General features: G+C 39.4%; 1 protein-coding gene across 3 annotated transcripts in view; it reads left to right on the forward strand.

Annotated features, from left to right (window-relative positions):
* dock11 (dedicator of cytokinesis 11) overlaps positions 1 to 27687 on the forward strand; it is a 67601-nt gene extending 39914 nt beyond the window's left edge. For 2 of the 3 annotated variants that reach the window (XM_044340614.1, XM_044340615.1), the window contains 18 exons: positions 123 to 189; positions 683 to 730; positions 1150 to 1295; positions 2910 to 3025; positions 3245 to 3382; positions 5670 to 5852; positions 6268 to 6381; positions 6957 to 7172; positions 9153 to 9210; positions 10434 to 10540; positions 10920 to 11042; positions 12120 to 12233; positions 17882 to 18028; positions 18518 to 18728; positions 19537 to 19727; positions 20010 to 20110; positions 20302 to 20440; positions 26086 to 27687. In XM_044340614.1, the coding sequence (XP_044196549.1) occupies positions 123 to 189; positions 683 to 730; positions 1150 to 1295; positions 2910 to 3025; positions 3245 to 3382; positions 5670 to 5852; positions 6268 to 6381; positions 6957 to 7172; positions 9153 to 9210; positions 10434 to 10540; positions 10920 to 11042; positions 12120 to 12233; positions 17882 to 18028; positions 18518 to 18728; positions 19537 to 19727; positions 20010 to 20110; positions 20302 to 20440; positions 26086 to 26175 (2309 nt within the window). In that variant the 3' untranslated portion in view covers positions 26176 to 27687. Of the gene's footprint in view, positions 1 to 122; positions 190 to 682; positions 731 to 1149; positions 1296 to 2909; positions 3026 to 3244; positions 3383 to 5669; positions 5853 to 6267; positions 6382 to 6956; positions 7173 to 9152; positions 9211 to 10433; positions 10541 to 10919; positions 11043 to 12119; positions 12234 to 17881; positions 18029 to 18517; positions 18729 to 19536; positions 19728 to 20009; positions 20111 to 20301; positions 20441 to 22242; positions 22260 to 26085 lie in introns of all 3 variants that reach the window. The other variant, XM_044340616.1, reaches the window with a different exon arrangement.

Consider the following 27687-nt stretch of genomic DNA (forward strand, 5'->3'; position numbering starts at 1 on the left):
TACCAGGATGTTTGGTCGACTTTTAAAATCAACAGGAACTATCTACTCAAAGTCACTTTAACAACGCTAATAAATGTTGCTAAAAAATGCTTCAAAGAATTTGTCTTTCTCTTTGTCCACAGACACTCTGATGGCATACTGGAACAAGATCAGTCCTCAGGATATCATGAACTTCCTCAGTTTGCTTGAGTAAGTAATATACAAAGTAATCTGTTGCTTTTTGCTGCATCTGTTGTGATACAGCAAAAAGGATCTGTCAGTCTAGTCTTGCTCCAGTGGTGACGGTGCACTCTTTCCCTGCCAACAGTCTTCTGTAGGAAGTTGTTTGATAAGCACAAGACATTGCGCAAGTCTCTGTCAACATGTTGAGTCAGTCTTGTTTGATGTAACTGGCACTATGTGATGCAGAACATATAAAATGGACGACAATTTTTCATAACAAAATCGTTTAATTCCATTTTATGTTTTTGACTGTGAGCGATGATTATAATTTTCTAATAATGAAAAGACACAGCCACAAAAACAGTCTTTGTTTGTTTACTGACAGATGGTATTTTTTAGACACTGCAGTATTACTGCGTTGCTCACTAACCAAATCAGGGCTGAATCAAACTAAATTGAGCAGTGCATCCATGCACAATTTCCCTTCTAATGTTTTCTTTTACATTCTATCCCTCCACAGGATCTGCCTGGTTCAGTTCCGTTACATTGGAAAGAGGAGCATCGGCCGGTAAGACTGGAAAACCAACAGCGCTGTCTTACCTGTGATACGTGGCTTATCTGTGACACACATCTGAAATTTGAAACCTAGCTAAGCATAGTTCAGTTTAGCAGGAACTTGATTCCAAGTTGCCTTGGTAGATTTCATAGAACGTTCAGTGTGGTTTGGTGAATTATTATCATCCGTTGTCTCTGAAGGAAAATATTGTATGTTTGTCTGTAATGATCTGCCTTGTCTCTTTATGTCTCATGAATGATGAGCATTTGTTCTGTGTTTATTGTTCTCTTTTACAATCTTCATTCAAGTAATGATGTTCTTAAAAGATGATACAGGGTCTTATTTTGCCTCTGTTACTTTCTCCCTCCCCTCCTGTCCATCAAACAAACACATGAACTCTATTTATACTTGTGAATGTATTATTTATATAGGAGCCAGGAGGGGTGTATGTCGAAGTTGTTCTCATCAGACAGGAAGTCTCAGACGATGCCGCCTATGCGCTGCAACCGAGCCAGCCTCATGCAGACTAAGATACACCAGTTCAGCACCATGGAAGCCTCGCTCACTCTCAATATAGGTAACCACACACAGTTCATATGCAAAACCAGGATAACACTTCACAGGCTTATTTCCCTGATACTTTCTAAGAAAGGCACTGATAAGATACAGTAATTTCCTAGAGAGGAAAGGGCTATAATTTGGAAGTAAACATAGGGAAGTGGGGACAGATTTAGCTGAAACGCCTCCGACTAAATCGCTTCAGTAGAAAATTGATATTTATATGGGTTTAAATGGATCTTTGTCAGTTTTTTTAGTCTTTAAAATTATAGCCGTTCTCTCAAGGAACTTTTTCTTAAAATGAGAAGCAGCTTATTAACTCTACACAACTATGCAACTACAGTATAATTGCCTGGTTCTTTAGAAAAAAATTAAATGAGCTTATACCCAACTATGTGCATTTGCTCAGAACATCGCCTCTGTTTTCTCTATATTTGTGCCAAATTATTTTTTTAAAATATTAAGAAGGAATGGACTTAAGTAAAGTAAAATAAAGCCTTACCTTAATGAAATAAGACCCAACAATAAATGCTATACCCAGTGACCATACTAACCTGACCTTTGTATTAACTTAAATAATATAGAGATGCACTAAAAGTACAGTCAAAAGACAATTAGAAACAGCAGCTTTATAGCATAGCACCGGTTTTCCTAGAGTCTAATACTCTAGCCAAACGAATTCTGTATTGAATCCCAGAAGAAAACCTTGTTTAAACACAAGGTTTGAACTTGACACTTGGATTCGGAGAGTTAAAGTAAGGAAACGGCCACAAGAGATGTTAATCGTAAATTAATCTGACATAGCCAAACCATGTCTAACAGAGCGCCTGGAGAAAATCAAACACAAATGTTGTTACAGACACTCAGCGAGCTGTTGTAATACCTAGAGCACATAAATCTACACTGAAGAACAGCACCAAGTTGGTACCTGAGTTGAAACAAGCCAAGGATACCATTTCTGGAGGCAAACAATGGAGTGGCTGCCTCAGGCTTTCCTAGTCCATGTATTTTATGTCACTGTCCACATTGTGAGCTTGATGTAATGGATATCTGGTAATGCGTAAAACTGTAATGACTATGAAGAGTCTTCAATTTGCAGCAGCACCGTGACCATAAATATGCATGCAAAGCTGTGTCAATGCCCACACTCTAGATCTCTGCAGGTAAACACAGGAGTAAAGTCACTGTAAAGCTATAATCTTCATCTCTGCACATTTAAATGAGTGTGCTTAAAAGCACACTCATTTAAATGTTGCTGAACATATCGTTGATTTAACTAACAGGCTACATGCTAACGATAGAAAACACCGAAACAAAATTGAACTCTGCAAGATGTTCCCCAGTTACATTTTGTTCCCTCTACAAAGTAAGAGTTATTTTACTGATATCTGTGCAATCACATCTCGTAAACACTGCATAATTCCCCGCATGAACTGTTTGAATTGAAACACACCAAAGCAGGCCAGACATGAGCGGGAACAGTGCTGATTCTTTGACGCGACCTTTCACACACAGAAATGAGTAATTATCGCTCTTCATTGTAATGTGAGTAATTACTTCACACCGTGTCCTGGTATTCTTTGTGTGTGTTTGTTTGTGTGTGTGTGTGTGTGTGTGTGTGTGTGTTTTGTAGGGACGGGGCCATCAGAAGCAGAAATCCATCATCAGGCTCTGCTAGAGGGCAACATCTCCACCGAAGTCTGCCTGAGTGTCCTGGATGTCCTCTCTCTTTTCACACAGTGTTTTAAGGTCAGTATATACACACACACACACAACGACACACACACACACACAGACACAATGCTCTCTGAGGTATAAAAAACCCCCACTTATGTTAACACAAGTTCAAACAATTACTCAGAAGTGTGTGGATGTGAACTGTAGCACCTATTGAGGAAGCTAGATTCGGTCAAACTTGTCTGTTAATGCGCGTGTGTGTGTGTGTGTGTGTGTATGTGTGTGTGTCAGAACCAACTGCTGGACAGCGACGGTCACAACCCCCTGATGAAGAAGGTGTTTGATGTTTACCTAACGTTCCTTAAAGTCAGCCAATCAGAAGCCGCTCTCAGACACGTGTTCGCCGCCCTCAGGGCTTTTATTAACAAGGTATGTTTGCGCACTCAAACACGCACACACACAGCCCGAAGTACTGCTGCAATACTGAAATGACTCAGACAGTGACTGATGAGAATGCGATGCTGTGTTTTTCGTACATTTTCCACCAGTAGAAGTCAAACCCCCTGTGTTGTATATTGGTTCCTGGCCAACCAACATGTCATTCACAAGGTTGCCGTGTCTGCCAGTAATAACATCAGCAACAATTACACACTATTTCTTTACTCCCGTGTTTATTGCTATCGCCGTTGGCTTGCTCCCATATTCCCATATGTTGTTCTGATACTCGTAAACTCATGTATTTTTAGATTTCCTATTTACACGTTGCATTAGGGAGTAGAAACAAGCTCTAACATGACTCCTCGTCAGAGCAGCGGGAGAATACATGCAGTTCCCAAAGGGAGGGGACCACCCACTTCCTGTAATGAAGCAGAGGAGCTCAGCAGGGGAGACTGTTGTGGCATGTTTTGTTCCATTACAGTGAGATTGCGAGAGACTGACTTGTGCACAGACAGTATACAATTCTCTGGCTGTTGCACAATGCAAAACAATCTGTTAGGTACCAGAGAGAAAACCAAGTATGGGACAGAAATGCAATCAGATGGGTACAGAGAAACTCAGGACATGCAATCCATTGTTTGTTAAAACCTCAAAGGAATCAAAGGAAGTCTGGAATTTTTTTTTTTTTTTTTTTTTTCCACACATCCCACGAAAACACCCAAATCAACAGCAGATTGGTTCCATTAACACATATTGCCAAAGCCTAAAACAGCTTTTTTTCCCCCCTCTTATACCTCAATTGTTAACAAACACTGTTAAAAACTGTTAAAACTTTGATAAGATAATGGCGGTAGATGAAAAGTTGAGACGTCGCCGATGAAATTACAGTTCATCTTGAGGGAAAACATCTGTACAAATCTTCGTGGCAATCCATCCGATAGTTGTCGAGACAAATCCTCAGGGTGACGTCAGAGGAAAAGTCAGTGGCTCCCCGAAGTCATCAGGTTTCATCCTTCCGGCAGCATGAACGTCTGTACCAGATTCCACGGAAAGCCATCAAATAACTGTCAAGACATTTGACCAAAAAGAAATAGGTCAACCTCAAAGTCAGCGAGGTTCATCTGAGGATGATGAGTGTCTGTAAAATTTCATAGCAATCTGCCCCATGGTTGTTTTATGTTGTGATATTTCAGTTTGGACCGAACAACACAGAATTTTGCGATAACTAAAACGTCCCCATGTCTGGTCTGAAAAGCTTCAAGATGTTGCAATCCACGTCATGTCATTTAGTTTGCATGTTCTGAGACTGGCACATGCTGAATGAAACGATGGTGGAAGTCTCAGACATTCTGTAACAGTGTCTTATAAAAGACAAAGTACAATGACAGAATTTAAAAGAAAATCATGTTGTTTTGAAAAGTAAGCTCTCAGAAAAGGAAATCTGAGAAATCCTGCTTTCAATAATGGATTATTGTAAAGGTATGGTATGTAGGATTTGTCAGTTGTTTGTTAATGTTTGTAATCACACAGAAACAGAGAGAGAAGTAATGGTCGGGCAAGGGTTATTTTCTGCTTGTTTCACAGCAGTTACATTCTTAAGCACAAATAAACGTCTTCACAGAGTCCCAACTATAGACTGTATAAAAATAATCAACGTAATCACCGTGACATCACCCATTGGTTCGTGGACTCGCATTTTGAAGCCTCGAGTTTGGCGATTGACTGAAATAACAGCAGCTACGCCTATACTCTGTGAATCTGGGGTTACGCCATGGTTACGTTACCTAACCAATGTTGTCGCCGTGGCAGCAACTTGTCAATTACAACGTAGCCACGCCCGAAAACATACCCTGCTTTATCATCAAAGTTAAATGAAATAGGATCATAATTTACAAAATGAACATCGTGATGTATTGAAGAAGACTTGAAACCATAAACTCATGACACTGTTTTTCAGGAAAATCCAACTGTGAAATATGAACTTTGTTCAAGCCTAAGGTGTCAAAACTGATAAAATATCTAACAAAGCATAAAAACATCTTGTAAAATGTATTGAGGTTTCAAATGTAACAAAACATACATATAATGTATCACAGTCAGGAATGTGATACCACAGCCTATTCAGGTTTTGAATATTTTTTTGGGACGCGCAACTCCTGTTCCTCTCTAACGGCCTGCTATTTTGCTGCTGTTCTCCCTACATACTTACAGTATTTTTTCTAATCTCATCCCTGCCCAGAATCTGCCTTTTTAACACACTAACACGTTGTCCCGTCAGTTCCCGTCGGTGCTGTTTAAGGGCCGCGTGACGCTGTGCGAGGCTCTGTGCTGCGAGGTGCTCAAGTGCTGCGTCTCCAAGCTGGGATCACTGAGGGCCGAGGCATCAGCCCTGCTCTACCTGCTGATGAGAAACAACTACGACTACACCAAGAGGAAGACCTTCCTACGCACACACCTGCAGGTAAACCAGTGTGAATGTTGGTTTTTGAAGTAGAGGGAGAAAGGTCCAATTTAACCGCACAGTGAACAATAGCCATACTGTCAATATTCAGGAAGTCTTTCATGATCTCAGCACTTAATCACATTCACCACTGACCTTTAGCCTTTTGTCCCCACACACACAGTCCTCTGACTACCTCAGTGTCTTTCATAAGAGAAACGATCAAAGTGAAGAGAGTGTTTAAACAGCTGAAACACAGACTACTTGCTGAGTTTCCGGCTCAGTAGCAGAAGACAATCCAGCTTTCCATCAGCTCTCTCTGGGTTACATCAGTACATGAACCATTTAGGCAATGTGTGTGTGTAGATGTTTCTTTTCTCTCCTTTTATGTCCTCTTTTTTTTTTTTTTTCTTTCTTCCCTCCTTCCTCTATCTAGATCATCATTGCAGTAAGCCAGCTGATCTCTGACGTGGCGCTGACCGGCAGTTCACGCTTCCAGGAGTCACTTTCCATCATCAACAACTTTGCAAATAGTGACAAGGCCATGAAGGTACAGTGGAAGTCCTCTTAAATATAAAAAAAAAAAACCCAAAAAATCCAAGACTAGGAAAACCAACAAGCCATTTCCAGTCACTGCGCTGACTCCAGTATCAGGACATAAAAGCAAACAATCCATCAAAATGACTCACTGCCACATCCAAGCCGAGAGACGATAGATCCCAAAAACTTGTGATCCAACCAAACTTTGTATCTGTGTTTATAGTCTCTGTTTAGACCAGACAGGGTCCCATTTCTTAAACACTCTGCATCTGATAAAATTATAGTGTTATAACGCCGCTGATGTGGTTTGTTTGTATTGTAAATATGTATGTCAGAAGAAGATGGATGACAGATTCTCTGACTATGCACCATTTAGTGGTTCTGCGCTCTAACTGTTTAAAGGTTTGGCAGACATACTTGAGCGGAAAGTTCAATGTAGCATCAAAAGGTTTAATGTATCAGCTAACTAGCAAATGTCAGACTTATATTAAAAAGACAAATAAAGGCCCCATATGTTGACAAACCTCATGCCCCATCCTGCATTTTTTTCTTATGTGCGTGTTTGCTCATATCTGTATAATTTAGTCCACAGCGTTCCCCTCAGAAGTGAAGGGTCTGACCAAGCGGATCCGTACAGTGCTAATGGCCACAGCCCAGATGAGGGAGCATGAAAAAGACCCAGAAATGTTGCTGGACCTGCAGTACAGCCTGGCTCGGTCCTACGCCAGCACCCCGGAACTGAGACGGACCTGGCTGGACAGCATGGCCCGAGCACACCTCAAGAACGGTGATCTCTCTGAGGTATGAATAAAGAGATTTTGGATAATCTTTGTTTCACTTTTTGACATATATTTACTGTATCTGTCTGTCTTTTTATTGTCACGAGTGTCCGGATAACTGTTTTGATGAAAGTTATGTGCACCGACAGGACAGGCAAGTCCTGTGTCGGCTGGTTGTTTGGCAACATTTACACATCTTTGCATGCGATCTTTCTCCATCACTTAGAACAATACATTCTCAAGACACAATAGGAGTGATTAGTGTTTGTTTGTACAATGTAAAGGAAATATTTGCTTTGGTTTTACATTGATATGCATACCAACATGATCAGTAGGAACACCAAAAGCACACACCTTTTTAAATAATCCACGTACATGCAGAGGTAATCAGTCCTTATGCAGTCTATTTGTTATTCTGATGCTAAAAATGAAGACAGATGTTGAGGGTGGAGTAATAGACAGAGCATTTGTGTTGGAAGGACGTGGAATGGATATAAAATCCGCAAAGATAAAGCATCCAGCCAGTCAAAGCAGATGGCCACCCTCCTAGAGCCCAATTCTGATTGAAGTTTCTTCCAGTTAAAGGGTCATTTTTCCTTGCGGCTTTCACCAAATGTTTGCTCATGTGTAAATGTTGAGTCTCCATAAATTAAAGAGTGTAGTCTAGATCTGCTTGTGATGTGAAAAGTTGTGATTTGGCGCCACATGAATAAAACTGATTTGACTTGATCAGTCCTGGTTTCTCCAGAACAGAATACAGCCAAAAAAAACCTGATGTGTTAATGCTTAGACCACCAGAAAGAACACAACCACTGTGTAATAACAAACTGTAGTATTTTTTTTGTGTTGATACATTTACAATGTTTAAGGTATCATACATTAAGCAGAGATGGCAGATTGAGATTAGTCGCTTTGTTTTGGTGACGCTCCAACAGATTTTTTTTTTCCTGGCTACTAAGAAATAAACATTATCTGTTTTGTCCTACGTCAGTGCAAACAAACGGAGACCGTCAGTGAGTTTAAAAATAAGACCGTTGCTGTATGAACATAGTCATGGTCACAAGAAATGTTGCGCATAAAAGACTACTGTACTACTACTTCACTTTAATTTGGTTAAAATAACAATGTGACCAATCCTCTTGTTCCTCTTCAGAGGAGGGTCAAAGGTCAAGGCTGTCACAGAGTTTGTACTAGGTTGGTCCAAACAGTTAGTTTAAGTTCAAGTGCGTTTGTTTATTTAAGCCATTTTTATTACAAGCAAGGTTTTCTCCAACAGGAAAGACAAGATGACAACACAGCAAATCCATCATATGTAGCCTCGATTTGTTGTTTTACTTTTTATTCTGTTTTGTTTCATTTAGTTTTTGTTTTGTATTTATTTTTATTCGTTTTATTTTTTCTTTGTTTGCATCTGTTTTTTGTTGGTTTTATATTGTTTTGTTTGGCTGTTTTTTTTTTTTAATTTAATTATTTTTATTTTAGTTTAAAAAAAAAATGCTTATACACTAAATCAAATTCCTCCCAGTGAATTGAAAGGAAGTCATAAAACATATGTCACCTTTAGGGACAAATGTATGAAACAGAAAAATGAATCATCTCACTATAAGTAAAGACACAGCTCCATATGTTTCACAATAGGATAAGAGAACTCAGGAAAAACAGCAGGACTACAAACAGTTGCACCTTTCAACTGGCAGCTTTCAGGCTTTCGTGCAATTTATCTCACAAGTGATAAGTTGCCGGATTAGATGGTAGGTGTGGCTGGTAGACGTGAGTCACAGTGTGGTGAATTTACAGTTGAACAGACGAGCACAATAAATCATTCATTGCAATCGCAGTAAATGGGGTCACAGTAATGCTATACCTATGGTGGCTGTTATTACGTAACAATATTAGAATTGCTGACTGTAATTCACTTTTGTCTCACTCATTCAGTTTCACTGAAAACTGCATGTATAGAAATATTCACTAAATCTGCTGGTGTTTGTTGTTGTCTCCACAGGCAGCCATGTGTTACGTTCATGTGGCTGCACTGGTTGCAGAGTACCTGCACAGGAAAAGTAAGGCCCTCCGCCCATCTCTACACACACACACCCACACACACACACACACCCACACACACACACAGATATACTTCCCTTTGTGGCTTACACAAATCCTTTAATTGAAGCAGGGTATGCAGTTCTAATAAAAGGCCGTCAAGTAATATAATCGTTAGCTGAGGAAGAGCTTAACGGTGGAATGAGTAGGATTTTCCTAAAAAACATGTATGGACTCATACACAGGTAATGCCTCTCAATCATCATTTATGACCCACTAGAAGTGTGTGGTAGTGTATGTATCTGCAGAGACCCTGCCCTCTGCCTGGATGTCCTTATTTCGCTTTGTTCAGGGTATTTCTGGGAGTGTGTAGCCCCCAGCCAATAACAGGTGTCGTCCAACCAGGGAGGAGGGGACAACTTTGAATGTCGTGTTTACCAACTGCAACTGACAAGTCCTACTCATTCTGCCTGTTTAAGAAAAATATTTTTTGAATGCCAAACTGCCACCACAAATATGGAGTTAAATTACATGCTTGGGCAACACTATGAGTACGTGACTGCAGATAGTACACACATCCCATGCAATGCATCTAACTTTTACCAGGAAACATGCACGCTCTTTATTGATTATTGCAATCCTACCAGAATATTTGCCTGCACCAGTGATAAAAGACATGCCAGTTCGCTGGCTGACTGTTGTTAGATACAGTATGCAAACACTCTGCAGATGGATACTACACACCAGCACAGTAACTTCTAGCAAAAACAAAGCCTCACAATGCTGTTCCTTTTTTTTTTTTTTTTCCCCGAGGTCTTTATCTAATGCAAAACCTGCTGTCAAATAACCCACTAAACAAATGTATGGTGGTGTTTATCTAAAAGGGATGTCAACGGACAAAGATAATTTGTGAGGTGCAACAGTCAGTTGACGGCTGACGCTAATCTCTCAAATTTAGTTCGGTGTCTAGACTAGAGGCTACGGCGTGTATTCAGTGTCTCTGCTTTCAATGTGTGATTTATTATTAGTCGTAGTGTAGTTACAAGCCACTGAGCATAGTTTTTCTCTTTAACGAAACACTAAAGAGAGGAACTATAAAACCGTTCCTCAAAAATAAGTGAATGTGACTTATTGTGACACACACATTTCCTTTTCGATTTTGATGAGCCAGCTGCTGAGAAACTACACTTCAAAACGTTCTTTCTGACATCTATGTGTCTTGTCTTTGCCGTTCATTCATCAGAGTTGTTCCCCAGCGGCCTCGCAGCTTTCAAAAAGATTACATTGAATATTGAAGAGGAAGCCGCCATGAAGGAAGACACCGGAATGCAGGATGTCTATTATACTGAGGTGCGTGCGGTTGTCTGCAGAGGAGGCAGAGTTCCCTATTCATCCTCACAAACACCAACCACTGAAAGCTGTGTGCAAAGCTGTGTGGTCATATCTGTAATCTTGTTCTGTGTGTGTGTGTGTTTTTTAATAGTTTTAGACTATTTTACAAAGGTTGCTTGTGTTTGGACATTAAACATTTGAGAACTTTAGCTTATTTTGTTTCTATTTCTTAAAGTAAGGTATCAAATGGTTTTGGTATCCGTACTGTAACTTCAGTATTGTATCAATACTACCACTGAAAAAATACCCAGGTTTAATCCTTGTTTAAATGATAACTTGATGCTGTGTATATATCTGTTAAAAAGAGATCTGTTATTCCTTTTCTACCCCTTTTTAGGAAGTCTTGGTGGAACACCTCGAAGTATGTGTGGAGGCACTGTGGAAAGCCGAACGCTATGAGCTCATCACTCACATCGCCAAACTTATTATCCCCACCTATGAGAAGCGTCACGAGTATGAGGTACCATAGCAACATCCCCTCACTCTCAGATATCTTGCATAAACACGCAGCCACTGTTTTCTGACGTTCTTCACAGAGTAATTCATCCACACTTTCATGTTTATGAAGGTCAACTAACGGCTATGTAGGACTTTGGTGTGTAAAAACATTTTCTCCATATAAATACTTCTGTTTAAAGTTTACCCTGTTCATTTTCTTCTCCTCAATAAACTCCTTGGCTTCTTAGAGTTGTTGACTTTCACTCACAGCACCGTCAGTAGCTCTTCACCTCATTTTATTCAGTTTCAGCAGTGATTGATAACAGTAAAAGCAGCCAACTTACTTACACAACATAATACCCGTTGGACCACTGTAACTGCATATTTTGAACACAACTTCCTGGTGGAGGAAGAAGTAGCATCATTCCATCCATCCAACCATTTCATATCCTTGCTTATTCTGTTCAGGGTCATGTTCTTACGCTCATTGGGCGTGAAGCTGGGTTCATCCAGGTCATCAGGCTTATAGACACGCAAACACATTCACAACGACAAGTTTTCCATTTCACCTAAAGTTCATGTCTATGGAGTGCAGAAGGAAACCCTTGTAGGCACTGAGTCACCTCCTGTTGATAACGTTAGATATCATCTTTGAAAACACAGACTACTTTGTGTGACACCTCCTGACATGCTCCTTCTTGTGTGTATACTACCGGTTTGCATGCTTATGTCTTAATGCCTAAATTACTGCCTTTCCCACAAGAAAAAAGCTATATAATTTTGTAATATGAAACAGAGGTGACTTATAACGCTCCCTGTCACACTACGTACTTATACCTTACACGTTTTACTCCTTTTAGTGTGTGCAATGCACCAAGCATAAGCATTATGCATGTGTTTATCATAGCATTATTATATTATGTGCGAAGTGACACATTTCTTGTCACAGTGGCAAACAGTTTATATGTATGACATGGATGTGAACCCAGAAAAATTACAGACTTTGTATTTTACAGGTGTAATATATGGAATATTGCATAACAGAATTGCTTGTGCTTGTATCTGCACGCACTTCATCTCATCTGTCCAATTTTTCCAGAAACTGAGCCGACTGTACGACACCCTGCACAGAGCCTACAATAAGATCATGGAAGTGATACAATCAGGGCGCAGGCTGCTCGGGACCTACTTCAGAGTGGCTTTCTACGGACAGGTGAGTTTGACAAACAGCTTCAAAGGGTGTTTTATTTACAGTCACCAGCATACAGAACAAGCATGCTGTGCACAACCATGATGTACCTAGGCACTATGCTGTATGCAGAGGTGGGTAAACAGGAATGTAGATCAAATGGGTGTGGTGATGAATCATTATCCTCTCAGGCAGTCAAGCTGTCTAAATGAATTTTTGATGAAAAACATCAAAAATTAATCAGAATTTCCATCATATTGCAATTAAAATGCATTTCAGGGAGTGAATATGAAACGCTACCTTTGCCATACAGATTTAAAAGGAGGTGTGTGATGTGTGCACAATTATGTTTGGTTAATTTTCAGCAGCCTGTAGTGCTTTGCGTGGGATTTAATCAAGGTTAACACGGTGGATTATCATGTATAATGGCTCTGCACCACTGCAGCACTTTTCAAATAGGAGGCTGCAGATTTGTCACACATCCGCCCTGCTGCCTTCACATGGCTGTAGGGACTTAGTTAACTGAAGGAACAGGCTTTCACACAGTATAAAGCAGCTGTGGATGACAGATAGTGGTAAGATTCGCCCATCATTTTTAGTTGAGCATAATTGTATTAAAATTCTGCTTTTGCTGTTTTGAATTGCGGAGCATTTGTAATAGAGCTTGTTGGCAAACTCACCAAAATATCAGCTGATTGACGCTGCTCTGAAAAGAGACCTGGTGTCTGACTTGTGTTCTCAGGGCAACAGATGAGACCCACCAAGATAGAAACATTTGAAAGAAACTACCATCTATTGGTATCTATTGGTCCTATATGGTGGCATGTTTCAACAAAAACAACTAATATTGCACATGGGTGGGAAGCCAGTGAGGGATTATAACCTGGTCACTGTGAAAATGATTCCTACAGGTTGGTTGTAGAGCCTGCACTGAAGTGGTAGAACAAGTAAAATAGTGTAATAGTGTCAAAGTAAGATTTTTTTTTTTTTAAATTTTATGTTATAAAAAATGTAATAAGACAATATAATTTGCATTTTTTGGCTAAAAAAGACCCATGTTTTTATGTGGACATTTTGTGGCTCTGTATTGTTTTGGTGGAATTAGGCAAGAAATTCCTGTTATGTAGCTGCAGCTGTACAAATACAAAGCAGGATGTTCAGTGTTGCCCAAGAGTGCACAACAAACATATTGCGCATGTGCATTGGATTTCACGGTGAATGCCTCTCTGTGATATAAAGAATAGCTACCTAACATGTCTCAATCCATTTGTTGTTACTATATAAGTCACAACAAAACAACTCAATTAGCACTTTCACATCACAGTTGTGCCGGAGCTCCATGTCAGAAAAAGGTAAGGTGCATGAACAGCTGTTGCGTATTACATATGACAAGTTAAGAATCTGTAGTTATCTAGCTATTATATTACACTTGTGAGCTATTTTACTTATTGAAAGTACCAGAAGCATTTAGCTATGGACAGCTTCTTTGTCAGATTCTTGCCAGCTAGCTGTTAGCTAACGTTGGCTAATGGCAACAAGGCAATGTTAGCCTAAACTTGATCTAGCTTGCCAGTTAATTATAGTCAACGATTATCAGCTAACATAATAACGAATTGCCCTCTAGGTTTTCTCCATGAATATTTGCAGTTCTTTGATCAGTCTCCAGGTAAACAAACTGGGTTATCATGATACCCTGCTACAGTAACATGTTAATGTCATGTGTCAGTAAGCATTGCTGCTACACGTCAGTCCACAATATCATCTCTCTGGTCATCGTTGCCTTCCACCCTTTCACTTGCCTGTTGCTCTCTTTCTATCAGCAGTCCTCCTGATGTTGCTCTCTGTTCATTAGTCAGTGTCGTCTTTGGTAGAAAAAAAATCTGGTATTGTCACCCTTCCTCTTCATTTTTAAAAGTGTCTCCTACAAGATTCAGTGATTTAACTACTATGTTTTTCCTTTAATAATCAACAACTTAACACTGAATGTTGTAGAAAGTTTGAGTGAATGCGTGTTGTTTTTCACTCGCTGAGTGTTTCAACCTCCTGCAGCCCCTCAATGTTTCCCAACAGATTTCTGAAATAAGATTCAAAGTGATCAGTTATGTCAATGCACGCTTTCTTGAAGTGTTTAAATTGGCTCCTAGATAGAGACCTATATATAAAGACAATATTCACTAATTGTGTCACTAGTAACACTCGTAATCATCTGTAAATATTTATTTAGGTTTAATCCACCCCTCACACAAACTAACACAAGTTACTATTACTAAACAAAACACGCCTCAAGAAACAACCCCGCCACTATCCATCTGCGGCCGTTCTGTATGTCAACTGGTGGAAGCAACCCAATACACACGTTTAGCAAGTGAAAAGCCATCAGCAGTCGTCATGTGCGGCCAGGACCAGGAGAGACTGCACAGAAAGCTGCCAGGGCCGGGAGAAAACAGCCGCTACCCACTGCAGGGACGGCTAGCAGCAGCATACACGACTCAGGTATAGATAGATATAACCTAGGAGTCTACAGAGAGCGTCATCTCTAGCTGTATTTACTTCGACTCAGAGTTTCATTCCTGTAAATTTCAGATGAGCCACAACTTTTCATATATTTATGTTTTTGTATTAGATTGTCTAAAACTGGAGAGGCAGCTGGGGTGACAAGGCATTTTTTAGGGGTGGCAACTGCCACCCTATGTCACCCTGGTAGATCCACCTGTGCTGCATTTCATGAAGGCTGTGTGTCTGGTGATGGCACACATTTAGACATTGAAATGGTCTTACCCAATGGCCATATTGAGAAGGTTGAGGACAATGGGGGAGGACTAAGAGATGCCCTTAGTGAATACTGGGATAAGTTCACTGTAAAATACACAAGTGGCAACACAGTAAGATCCCAATGACCCGCCATGACATGAAGGACTTATGGGAGGACGTTGCAAAGCTAATGGTACATGGGTATAACATGATCGGCTACTTTCCAATTGATTTACCAAAGCTGTTGTTCCAAAACTGTCTTGTATGAACAGTGGAACTCTGCGAATCGATTCTGCACTCACTACCGAATGTGGAGAAAAATATCGTTGAAGAATCTATGAAAGACTTCTCAGCTGTGAAAGAAAGAGAAGATTGGCCTGATTTTCTTGAGGCACACAATGTCAGGACTCTAGTGACCCAAAGAAAACTCTTGGAAGTAGCACATAAAGAGATCATACAAGATCTCTTACATCTGTGAATGTTTGAGTCCGTATCTGAAGAAGCTCAAACTGCCACTCTGTGGTTTGAATGTGGTTCGCTAGATACTCTCAAGCCTACCAACAGAGAAGTGAACGCAGCACTGAAACATGACGCAGGCAAAAACAAAAAGGGAGCAAAATATCTGAAAAAGTACATCAGAAGCTGCACAGAAGACTGGTTAAGACATTTGCTCTGCTTTTGTACAGGTTCATTCCATCAGCCAAGGAAATAATGGTTTAATGTGTTTTGGTGGAAGTGCTATGCGGGAATTCACAGCGCTCCTTGATTCAAAAGTGTGGGTGATGGACATCCTCAAGGTTTAATCTCCCATCTTCGAGCAATAGCCCCAACTCCCCCACTTACAACCAAATCTGTTATTGTCATTTCAGTTTTTTTTTATTGCAGTTCTGAGTCTGTGGGACTAACAGAGGAATAGATGCTGAATAGAAGAACTATGTGTGGTAAACACATCAAGCTGTAGTCTTCCTAACCATGTGTATTTTACAGACAGGACTTCATTTTAGTTTGTTACAGTTCTTGGCTTGTGGGACTCTCCACAAAACTATGAGCTATCCGTCTCTTTAATCTAGCTTTGAATTTCATGAGTTGTTATATTGTGCAGACCCACAGTTTATTTGTTGTGAAAATGTAATTAAATGAAGCACTTGAGAGGTTAAGTGTTGACTTATGTGTTTTTTTTTAGGTCTTTGTGTGGTAGTAATATATAAATAAATAAATAAATAAATAAAAAAAAAAAAAAAAAAAAATATATATATATATATATATATATATACTGTGTAGCTTATGCAATAATGAAAACACGGGTGGTACAAACGTGTTGTACAAGTGTTCTCTGGAAACATCACAGTATACTATACTATAATATATATATATTGTGATGTTTCCAGAGAACACTTGTACAACACGTTTGTACCACCCGTGTTTTCATTATTGCATAAGCTACACAGTTTATTTGTTTAAGCCATGTTTGAGAAATAAAGCACTTGAAAGATCAAGTATTGATTTATGCGTCTTTGACGCTGTGATGTTGGTCCATGCTATTATTGCACTCATGAATCACACAGGACTCGAGATGAACATATTTTATGAAAAGGGAGGATGATTTTATTGTGAGAGAATATATGAAAAACAGTGACTTTGCTGGTCTTCAGTAGCTTTACTGATATTCTCTTGGTGTAACAGCCAAATGAAGCAGGCAAGCCCACATGGAATGGGGGGGGGGGGGGGTATCTGTAAAGATACAAAATAAAGTGCATACTGTAAATAGAATAACATAACTACAAGTGAGGGGGCAAATACACATAAATATAAATCTATATGCCACAGTATACCAAATACGACAGATTAAACAGACATATTTATTTCAAAATATATGGCACATAATCTGTACAGAGGTCATATGTTAACAGAAAGTCAAGAATTGAGTGATAGTAAGTCTAAATGAGCTGCACTATTATCCACATTCAGATTAGCCGACTTGGCCAGCAGAAGTCTTGCGGTATGCATTCAAACAGCCAACGGGAAAGTCATAACAAACCCCAGATGTGAAATACAGAGAGGTTTACCTGGCAGGGATAGGCTTAATAATCAGCATTGTGTGAACTTGTTCGGTGAAGGCTTGAATGTAACAGATGTTCATTTATATGTAAAAGTCCCGCACTATTGCTTTAACAATGAATCAACAAGTAGAACAAGTAGATATATAAGACCGATAGCTAAGTTACTGTAGCAGGGTATCATGTTAACCCAGTTCGCTTACCTACAGACTGACCACTGAACTGTAAATATTCATGGGGAAAATCTGGAGAGCATTTAGTTGTTATGTTAGCTGATGAATGTTAGTATAGTTAGATCATGTTTAGACAAACATTGTACTGTAGCCCATCAGCCAATCTGACAAAGAAGCTGCCCATAGCTAAGTGCTTCTGGTACTTTTAATGAGTAGAATAGTTCACAAGTGTAATGTAATAGCTAGATAACTACACATTGTTAACTTGTCATATGTAATACGCAACAGCTGTTCATGCACCTTACCTTTTTCTGACATGGAGCTCTGGCACACCTGTGATGTTTAAGTGTTAACTGAACCCGAAATGCTGCGGTAGGGCAGCACGTGTGCAACTTACCTAAGTGCACATACTTAATAAAAAAAAACCCAACGTCCATCTGACCTCCCGGGCTCTGTAGAAATGTGTCAAATGTTAAAGAGTCAAATAATAATTTCACTTAACTACTCTCACCATGCAAAGGTTACATTAACAGCTTGCTTGAAGTTGAGTCATTTTTCTGCTTTGTTAAACATTTCCCTGTATTTTAAGAAACAGTGAATATTTTAGACTCATCAGTGAACTATTTCTCCCACTATACTTCCACTGGACTGTCTTTCATTATAACTGAGTGAACATGTGTGTTTTGCCCAGGGCTTCTTCGAGGAGGAAGACGGGAAGGAGTACATTTACAAGGAACCCAAACTCACTGGCCTATCAGAAATCTCTCAGCGGCTGCTGACGCTCTACGGGGAAAAGTTTGGGCAGGAAAATGTCAAGATAATTCAGGATTCTAACAAGGTGCAGTAGATAAATGGAAGAAGAAGAGGGTGGGAGACATTTGGAAGTCTTGATGTGAGGCCTCTAACTTTGAATGGCAGGTTGTTATATTAGTAGAAATGTAGACAGAAATAAAAATATTACATTTGGCATTGCAGCCCCGCTCTTGTTTATTTAGAAAATATAACTTGTCCAACACAATGGGCGACATGTTCCGTTTCTTCTCTATGGACCCATTTTAAAGTATCAGTTGACAGGGTTTTTTTGTGCTGGCTTTAACTTTGTGGTCTGAAGAGTCACCGGAGGATAAAGAGGCAACATGTGTTGTAACAGTCAAACGGAAGAAAGGTTCATGTTGATGATGGAGACATTAGGAAAGTTCAAGTTGCTTTTGGATGACATTTTCTTTATTCCTCAGCAATTCACTTTCAACAAGTCAAGTCTCATCTCTATTTGTATCCATCATGTGCTTCACACCTTTGTTTTATTAAAGTTTATCGCTTCCTTCAGGTAAACCCCAAAGACCTGGACCCCAAGTTCGCCTACGTCCAAGTGACATTCGTCAAGCCGTACTTTGAGGAGAAAGAGGCTCCAGAGAAGAAGACAGACTTCGAGAAGTGCCACAACATCAACCGCTTTGTGTTCGAGACACCGTACACGCTTTCAGGCAAAAAACACGGCGGGGTAGAGGAGCAGTGCAAGAGGAGGATTGTGCTCACAAGTACATGGAACACACTCATACACGCACACACATTTTTCTGTAGCATTTGACATGTTGCTTCAAACAATGAAAGAAACATTGTTTCAAATGTAAACAGAGCCTGTTTTAAGCCCTCCAACAGTATCATCAGATCTGATGTTAGGCTAACTCTGGCTCGTATGTTGATCCATTTTCAATGGTCAAATTTTAAATTTGTTTAACATAAAAAAGACGTGTTTTGGAGAGGTGTATGACCGTACAACCTCACACACAAAATCTCATATCAGTTGTAAAGTACATGTGTGCAATGTATCCAAATGGACTTTAATCACCTCTTCAATGGCAGTAAAGACTGAAAACAGCTGGTTAGTGTAGCATTTGGCAACTGTATGTCAGGATCCCTCCAGTTCTATCCTATCCTGTTCATCTCATTGACAAGCTCCCTTAAGCATTGTTGTTCTTTCTGATGAACTTTTATACATCTAGTTATTATTGTGCGAACGCAGCTGTTACCAAGAAACAAAATACTCAAGAGTCACTTTGACTGAGCCTCATACTGAGCCTCATATTGTGAGAGCCGAGCAAAAACAACAGATGTTTTTGCTTATTCTGCTGCTTGTTTGCCGTGGCATAAAGACAAATGTGTTGTCGCTGTAAGCTGCTAAAACTTGTATGCAGTGTTGCTTTGTCATCGCATTTGATGGACATAACAGCAACCGAGGAATCACCTGAAATGACCCTTTTTAAAGAAGCGCATTCGTTTTATCTTTCAGTTTGTTTTATTCGCACGAGAGACCCAACCAGTTTTGCCTGCACTCTTTATTTTCAGCTGCCAACACCTTCCCCTACGTGAAGAAGCGGGTGGAGGTGGTTGCGGAGAAGCAGGTGGAGCTTAAGCCGGTGGATGTGGCCATAGATGAGATGAAGGCGCGAACAGCCGAGTTGACAAAGCTCTGCTCCAGCCAGGAAGTGGACATGATCCAACTGCAGCTCAAACTGCAGGGCTGCGTCTCCGTGCAGGTAAAAGTTTCCAAAAAATAGAAACCTACACCCGCTGCATTGCAAATCACTCGCTTTTTACAACACGGGTAAATTAAATCTAAAGATTTTATGCTTAGATTTGTCCATTTTTCATGAACACATCAACAGAGATACATAAGCGACTGTTATCATGCAAAACTGGGCAGGGGTTGCCGGTTGAGGGCAATGATAAAGCATGAGTGGCACATGCTGACTTTAATGTGTTTGTGCAGTGTTCAGAGTAGAAGAATGCTTAACACTTTCAGGCATGTTTTGCTGCAGGTGAATGCAGGTCCCATGGCGTATGCCAGAGCATTCTTGGATGACAGTAAATCAAACCAGTCTGGCAGCAAGAAAGTCAAAGACCTTAAAGACATTTTCAGGTATCCCTTTCTCTCATAACTTTGTTGATTCTCGTTTTAATTATTCTGTGGATTCATATTTTCTTATGTTTTTGTTGACAAGTATCTTCCGAATTTCTTGTTAACGATTGTATTTGTCACTTTTTATTGATATTTTAAAAAATGTTATAAGTTTGTTATTAAGTTTGTGGTTTTATTTTGAATAATTGCAGGCGTTTTGTCCAGGCCTGCAGCATGGCTTTGGACATAAATGAGCGTCTGATCAAAGAGGACCAATTTGAGTACCATGAGGGCCTGAAGGCCAACTTCAAGGAAATGGTTAAGGAGCTATCTGACATTATCCACGAGCAGGTAATCTTCAGATAACAATAAAATGTTCAGGTGAAGTGAAATATTCTTTGGTGGGGCCACACCCCTACGTCATCGCACCCATATCAACAGCCTTTTCCTCGATTCCACAGATGTTTTTTGTCCTGCTTTGATGTGCTTGATGTGATGTCAGAAATGTTGCAGCAGTGGCCTAGAGATCAAACACTTAGCTACCAGTGAAAGCAAAACCTCACATGCTATGAAAATCATAAGCAAATTTTATCTGGATAAACATAATGGCTAATTTTCAAAAGAATCAGCAATTCTTTTCATGACACCATGAGAAGCTGTAAGGGTCAGTTCACCCAGAATACCCAAAAATATATGGGTTGATTTTCTCTTAACTCTAGCAGTAGTAGTTTGTGGTGCTCACAGAATAGGAAAAAAAAACATTTAGAAATTTAATCATCAACATGATTCACCATGCTACTCCGGAGAATTCACAGACCTCACTGTAATTATTGAGAAAAACAGTTTTCTTAGTGACTGCTGTATCTCTTTGGTAGAAAGTTGTGCCAATGAAAACTCTACACAGTGATGTTTGTGGATAAATCAGAGTAGCAGCTCTTTTACAATTCTGTGAGCAACAAATGAAATTTCATTTCAACTCCATTGTATTGGAGTCAAGACAGAAATCTTGGAGATAAATATGTAGAAACCTTGACAATTAAAACCAAAACCGTTTACATGATCGATACCATGAGGTGGTGAGTAATCTGGGTGAGTCGACCCTTAAAATGAAACTATGGAAAGTTACTGTAGTGACAATCTGTTGTATTATAGTGAGCCATGTTAATGAGGTTATCATCATATCAAGCATCTGTGATCCTTGTGTGGAATCCATAGTGCACGAACTGTTGGAAGGACAAAACGAGCCGACATTTTAATGGATACCACTGAACACATAAAAATCAGTTTTCGAATCATTTGTGACTATTGAGTCAGTGACTATTTTTTTATAGTACCCCAAAGTACTTAACTCGACATGGTTTGTTACACAGACCCATCTGAGAAGTTGTCCATGGGAACCGTTTGGAAAAGAGCAGGCATTTTCAATAACTACTTGGCAGGCGTCGGATGAACCATCTGTTTGTCAGCATCTTACCTTCTTAGGCAGCTGGATTCGTGAGATCGCTCTAGAATTCTCATAGGACGCTGATTGGTCCAAACCACTGGTGGTTGGAAGCCTGACGAAATAGATTCTCAAGTGATCTCGTGATGTCATGATCTCGTGAATCCGGCTGCCTCATAGGTTAGGTAATAATTACCTTTGTGTGTTTTGCTTTTGTTGTTTGCGTTTATGAAAAGCTCACAGTGCCAATGATCAGAACGAGGTGGTGGGGCTATAAAAAGCACAAGCAGTAAACCTGTGTGATCAATTTTACTGGCACAGAAAGAGCTATTCTCATCACATCGACACTGCTGGTTAAGTTTTAAACATGGCCTTGATTTGATTAAGACTTTGGCCTTGCCTTGCTATCAAAAATCGAAAAAATGCATATAGACAACATGCTTCTCTTGTATTTGTGAAGAGCTGTTAAACTGCCAGCTCCAGATGCGGAGAAGTTCTATTTCTGTTACACTAGTGTAGTGCTTTATGTTCTTTTCCCATCAAAGGAATTTCCCATTGCTGTATTGCAGCACAACTATCCCAAGCTCTGGTGTTTTGTGGTTGAGTTTCAGTGTTTTATTCCTGCCTTCCTGAAATATGATATTACTTCAGCTGCTCTGATTTTATCAAACTAACTGGTCTGACTTTTTCTCTCCAATATGCTGGCCTTTAGCTTTAAGGAAAAAACAGGTAATGTGAACATAAGATGTGTGAAAGCTCAGTTTGTCTTTTTGTCCTTTTTGGAATGATTAATTATATGTTTTATGGTTTAGATGCAAAATACATTCATCTGGACACAAAAAATAAAACAAGATACCTTTATAAATGGGTGTTAAATTAGACAGACCTTAATTATAAATAGGAGAGAATAAAACAGGTAAACGCCGCAATGAAATGTCAAATTAACACTAGAACCGCCAGCAGTCGCTACATACCTAAAACTGCCAATGGGTAAAATGGAGCTGTTTGCCTGGCTACCACATTTCTAATGCTAAAAACTGTTCTCTGTCATTGTATTAAGGGATTGTCTTCACAAAGGAATGTCTAAATCACAAAATTAGTTGCTTGTTAGTTGTTTTGCATGACCGTCAGTGTAAATTAATTTAAAATGATACTGAAAATGGGTATTAAAAGGAAATATTTACATATTTAGGTGGCATGATATTATTAGGCTATAAAATGACATTCATCACATAATGAGATAACCCATCTTATTTAAATTACCAAAGTAGCCTAAATACCCCAAATGGACAATAATGAGCCATAATAGTAACAATAAACAACCACCAAACTTATGGGTGATTTAATGTCGCAACAAAATCCACAACAACATCATGCGTACAATTTCACCAACTGAATTATTAATTTAGGTATTACAACAATGTGTGAATAAGACAACATCACCAAGAAACTTGAGGTAACATAACAATAACATAACATATAACATAATGCAAATATATATTTATCTTGTGATGTTCCATTCAGGAAAACAGAGTAAGGCAATGGGAAATTAGGCTAAATAGCTTATAAACAATAAACGGTAACACAGTAAAACAAAAATGAATGAATAATCAATTAACTAAAAATAAGTTTTACACACAATGAATGTTTGTGAGTAGAATAAATCATTTGAACAACATCTGATTATACGTGTCCCTCAAACTCACTCTGTTTGAGGTGCAGCTTTCCTGCACTTCAGGCACTTGGCAAAGGTTTTTATTGCAGGTCATTTTCCTCTGCTCTTTTTATCATTTATGACTTGAAGTAGTTGCCAGATCGCAAACTCTGACAAATGCCAAGCAACTGTTCACATGAGCCCCGCAGAAATAAAAGCATTTCATATGAGGATAAATTTTAATAATTTGAATCTGGACTTGTCTTCACTATTTTAACAATAGGGGATGTTGCCCAACATTATTTTAGGGAAAGTCAAAGACTGGGGCACATGAGTAAGTAACACACAATTGGAAAAACCGACACGGGTAAATTTTACCCTGTGGCAGTGCTAGTGTTAAAGTCATTCAAATGGAAAGATCTTAACAAGGCGTTCAAAGTTTGAAGTGGTTTTGGCAGGAAGGGCAGACATTTGGCATTCGTTGATTTCCTCCTTTGACAAATGTGTTGGTTCACTACTAGACATCAACAGGTATTTACAGATAATGACAAACATTGGCGCCATAGATGGTGTTGAAAACAATGCAAATGAGAGAAGCCACTAATCAAATATGTTTACATACACACAGTGACCTGGTTAGGGTTGAACCATTTGCATGTCCACACATGTAAAAACTGCATCCTGGTAGTGGAACCACAGCCCTACTCCTGATACCTCGCGCAATCCAAAACAAACCTAGGACACTGTGGTGAACAAACACACCAGTCTTAAGTCATATACTTGTGGCTGCAGAAGCTAAACCTGTCATCTTTAGAGCAAAGAAGAAACAGGATTCTGTCCTCTGAAAGTAAAATAATGTAATTACCGGTTAGGTCAGACAGATTATGTATTGATGTGCTCAAATCTGCAGCACATTAACTGCAGGATGCTACTGTTCGACCACAAGTCAGCTCTAAACTAAAGTGGGATCATCCACACATGATGATGAGATGAAATGAAACAATGTAATCATGTATTCAAGGATATCCTCAGCTGGGATACAGGACTGCATATAAACACTTAATGATTAGTCTAATAACAAGATGATAAGCAAAGCATTTCTACACTGGTCTAGTGCCTCATTACGTAACAGAATGTTTGGCCTCATTTTGATTAGGTCTGATTACTGCAGGGGGCAGGTCCACGCTAGTAAGAACAGAAACTGAGTGGATGAATGCCTGTTCCCTGGAAACAAAGTGATTTTTCATGCTGTTAAAAAAATCAGATATCACTACATATCAACACTGTTGTATAAAACAGAGTTCTGCATGACATATGTGGTCAGCATCACTAATGATAAATAAATACAAAACCTGTGATGTTTATTATTAAAGGGTGAGTCTGGTTATATTCTATATTGTTTCTTGTCAGCATAGGCCATTAAAAGACCAAAACAATAAATTGATACTACAAACAAGTATTGTGACATGTTCCTTCATGGCTACTGCAGTTTATTTACATGTATACCCAAAGTGTTCCTTTCTCACTGGCTCACCAAGTCTGCCACTAAAAAATAGTCCCCACCCCCACAAAAAATACACTCCAGCCTCCTGTTTGAGTAATGTTTGCTAAAAACTTAGGAACAAGGCTGTTTTAGAAAATTATTTAGCTTTTTTTTTTCAAAGTCAGATTATATATTTGTGACCTGATTTACATATTAAGGAGTAACAAATGAGCTTGGAGCTGAGTGCCACAGACAGGCTCCGGGAATCAGAAAGTAATGCGAGATGCACTAATAAATTGTTGGTTTTGGCTTCGTAAAGGGATTTGTTGCAAAATAATTTGCAAGAACACCAGTCTTATTTCTTCAATGTGCATCTGTTTGCTGTTGGTATGAGTTATGCCTTTGTGAAGATGTAGGTGATTGCAATAAATGTGCAAATGTTTTGGTAATTTTTGTTCAACCGCCTGACTGTTGAACCTGATCACCTCTTCAGACAACATTATGATTTATAATTTGTGGAATGCTGTATTGTGAAAGCTGTTAAATCATCAAGGGCATCCATCAGACTGCTTAGTTCCCTCTAGGATTTGTCATTTGTATCTAGAAGAATGCACATAGTTTCACAATCCATCCTGCCCCACATGAGTCAAAGTCATTTTTTTGCAGATGTGCAGCAAAAAGAAAATCAATTAAATGAAATAATATGCACAAATGTAATTCACCCTGTATCACCCTGTTTATATTTACTGCTCTAAACAAAGTGTCTAATAGATCCTTCTATTCTGCTGCAAGGACACTTTTGGTTATACTTCTCTGGCGCTGCAACAGCTGTTTGCCTGAAATAAATACACGTGTTTAGTAAGTGATAGTATAAACACAACTAGCTCACAGTGGAAGCCTGGTTCCAAACCTCCGACTCGCCACACACATCTCCTACTCAAACAGAATGATAATCAAATGAATACAGTGAAACAAGATAGGAATTGGGTGTGATTATCAGGCTGCCACAGTGGCTGAACATGCAAAGAAAGAGTTTGTGCAAACCACAGAAATAATCTGATATCTGAGAAATCTTGATAAGAGTTCAGAAAACAAAATAACATGCGGAACAAGGTCAGTGGCTTGACATACAGGACCTAAAAATACTGCATGCATATAGTACACAGTTAATGAGTGGAGCCATTTCATAGCTCTGTTTCATGTACCTCATTGTGTAAATCACTTTTTTTTTTTCACTCTTCACCTCTCTTACTTAAAGCTGCATCTCATAGTTTGTCACCTCCTGTCAGCACATGTAATTCAATGCGTGTGAACAAAAATATTGCCGGTTTGAGTTTGGCATCAGGGATTTTGTGTGTTAGCTGTGCTCGTATGTGAGAACTGACACTCATCCTGTCTTTGTTTTGTTTTGACCCAAGATCTACCAGGAGGATATGATGCGCTCGCTGTTACAAAACTCCCTCCATGTGTTTCGTGCCATCAGTGGCACCTCCACCAACCTGGGCTGACCTCCGTCCCGCCAGCCTCCTTCCACTGCCACCTCCCGCCCTGATGTATATGCTTTCACCTTTCCGTTAAGGGTCTGAACTGGATGATAACAGGGCGGCTCTGTTATGTCTGCCCAGCTATGCTTGCCAACCCCCCCCCCTCCCTCCCCTGCCCTTCCAGATGCCATTTGGCAAACTTAAGCATCTCTGCTGGATGCACACTAGATGGTGGAGATGTAATATTCAAACCACAGCAGCAGTATTTCTGAGGAATGTATCACAGCAACACCAACTAAATGTCAGCATGTCAGGTTTAGGTGTTTCGCTGAGTCATGCTAGGTTGCATTGCACTTTTTTTTTCTGCCTTGGCGACAAACTGCAGGACTGACTGTTGTTTCTTTAGAGGGAGATACTATATTAAATCAATTTTTCCATCCTCTCTCTGCAATGTTGCCCTTCAGATCTATGCAGGACACCACACTCTCTCCAAAATGATTTTTTTTTTTTTTTTTTTTTTACTACTTGAGTCAACTTTTAGAAGACTGTAGCATCTTTTCATTGTACCACAGTATTTTGTTAAGCCAGGCTTTCAATTCACGTAAGCAGGGTCTCCCAACTCAACTGATTCTGTTGTAACAGGCGCCCAAAGTGAAAGCACTGAGATACTCTGTCAAGCCGAAGGTTAGTGTTTATAAGCCAGAGGTGCATTCCAAGCAGGTTGACAGAATGTGATAAACAGATAAGTCACGTCTAAAGAGCAGCAGCTCATAGTGAGCGCTGGGCCAAAGTTACCACCTTGTTTGTTTAATGACAAACGTAAAAGCCTTTCCAGTCTGCTCCAAAGTAAAGAAAAGACAGACCTCAACGTTGTGTTTAAGCTGCGTGACAGAGCTGCTCCTCCGAAGGGTTTGCTTAGTTTAAAAATAGCTAAATTTCGTCATAAATGTAGAAAATATATCGGTGATAACAATGTCCTAGTTTGCATATGAGGTAATAAATAATGTCACATCAGAAATAATTTCAAATTCTATCAGAGCTTTATAACAATCATTGAAACTGTGTTCTCTCAAGTCAGTAAAAGGATTTGAGGACCGGACAAATTTTTCACAGCAGCGTGATCATATTTACTTCAGTAAAGTCAGCATGTGAAGAGTTCCTCTCATGTGAGTAAAGATCCAGTGCCTTTGTGCTCTGCCTTCTGAAAAGACTCCCTTATCTCAAGTAATAAGAACCATCACATGCTGGTTATTCACAGTATTTCACAAGTGCTACACTGAAATTAGCAGATAGATTAAATACTATTTAAGCAGATGTACATAATTTGTCATGCTGTAAATTTAATTCTGTATCCATGTATGTTTGTACGTACTGTATGTATGTATTTATATTTGTAACATGTTGGACTCTTGTTCAGTCCAAATCTGTCCTAGCAGAGAGATTTTTTTTTAATTGCATTGTATACTGAAGTGCAGCAGCTTGTCAAACTTACTTTGTGAAGCCTTTTTCCAATAAAACCTGGGAAAGATATTAAAA

This window comes from Thunnus albacares, chromosome 22 (assembly GCF_914725855.1).
Source record: "Thunnus albacares chromosome 22, fThuAlb1.1, whole genome shotgun sequence".
Lineage (NCBI taxonomy): Eukaryota > Metazoa > Chordata > Actinopteri > Scombriformes > Scombridae > Thunnus > Thunnus albacares.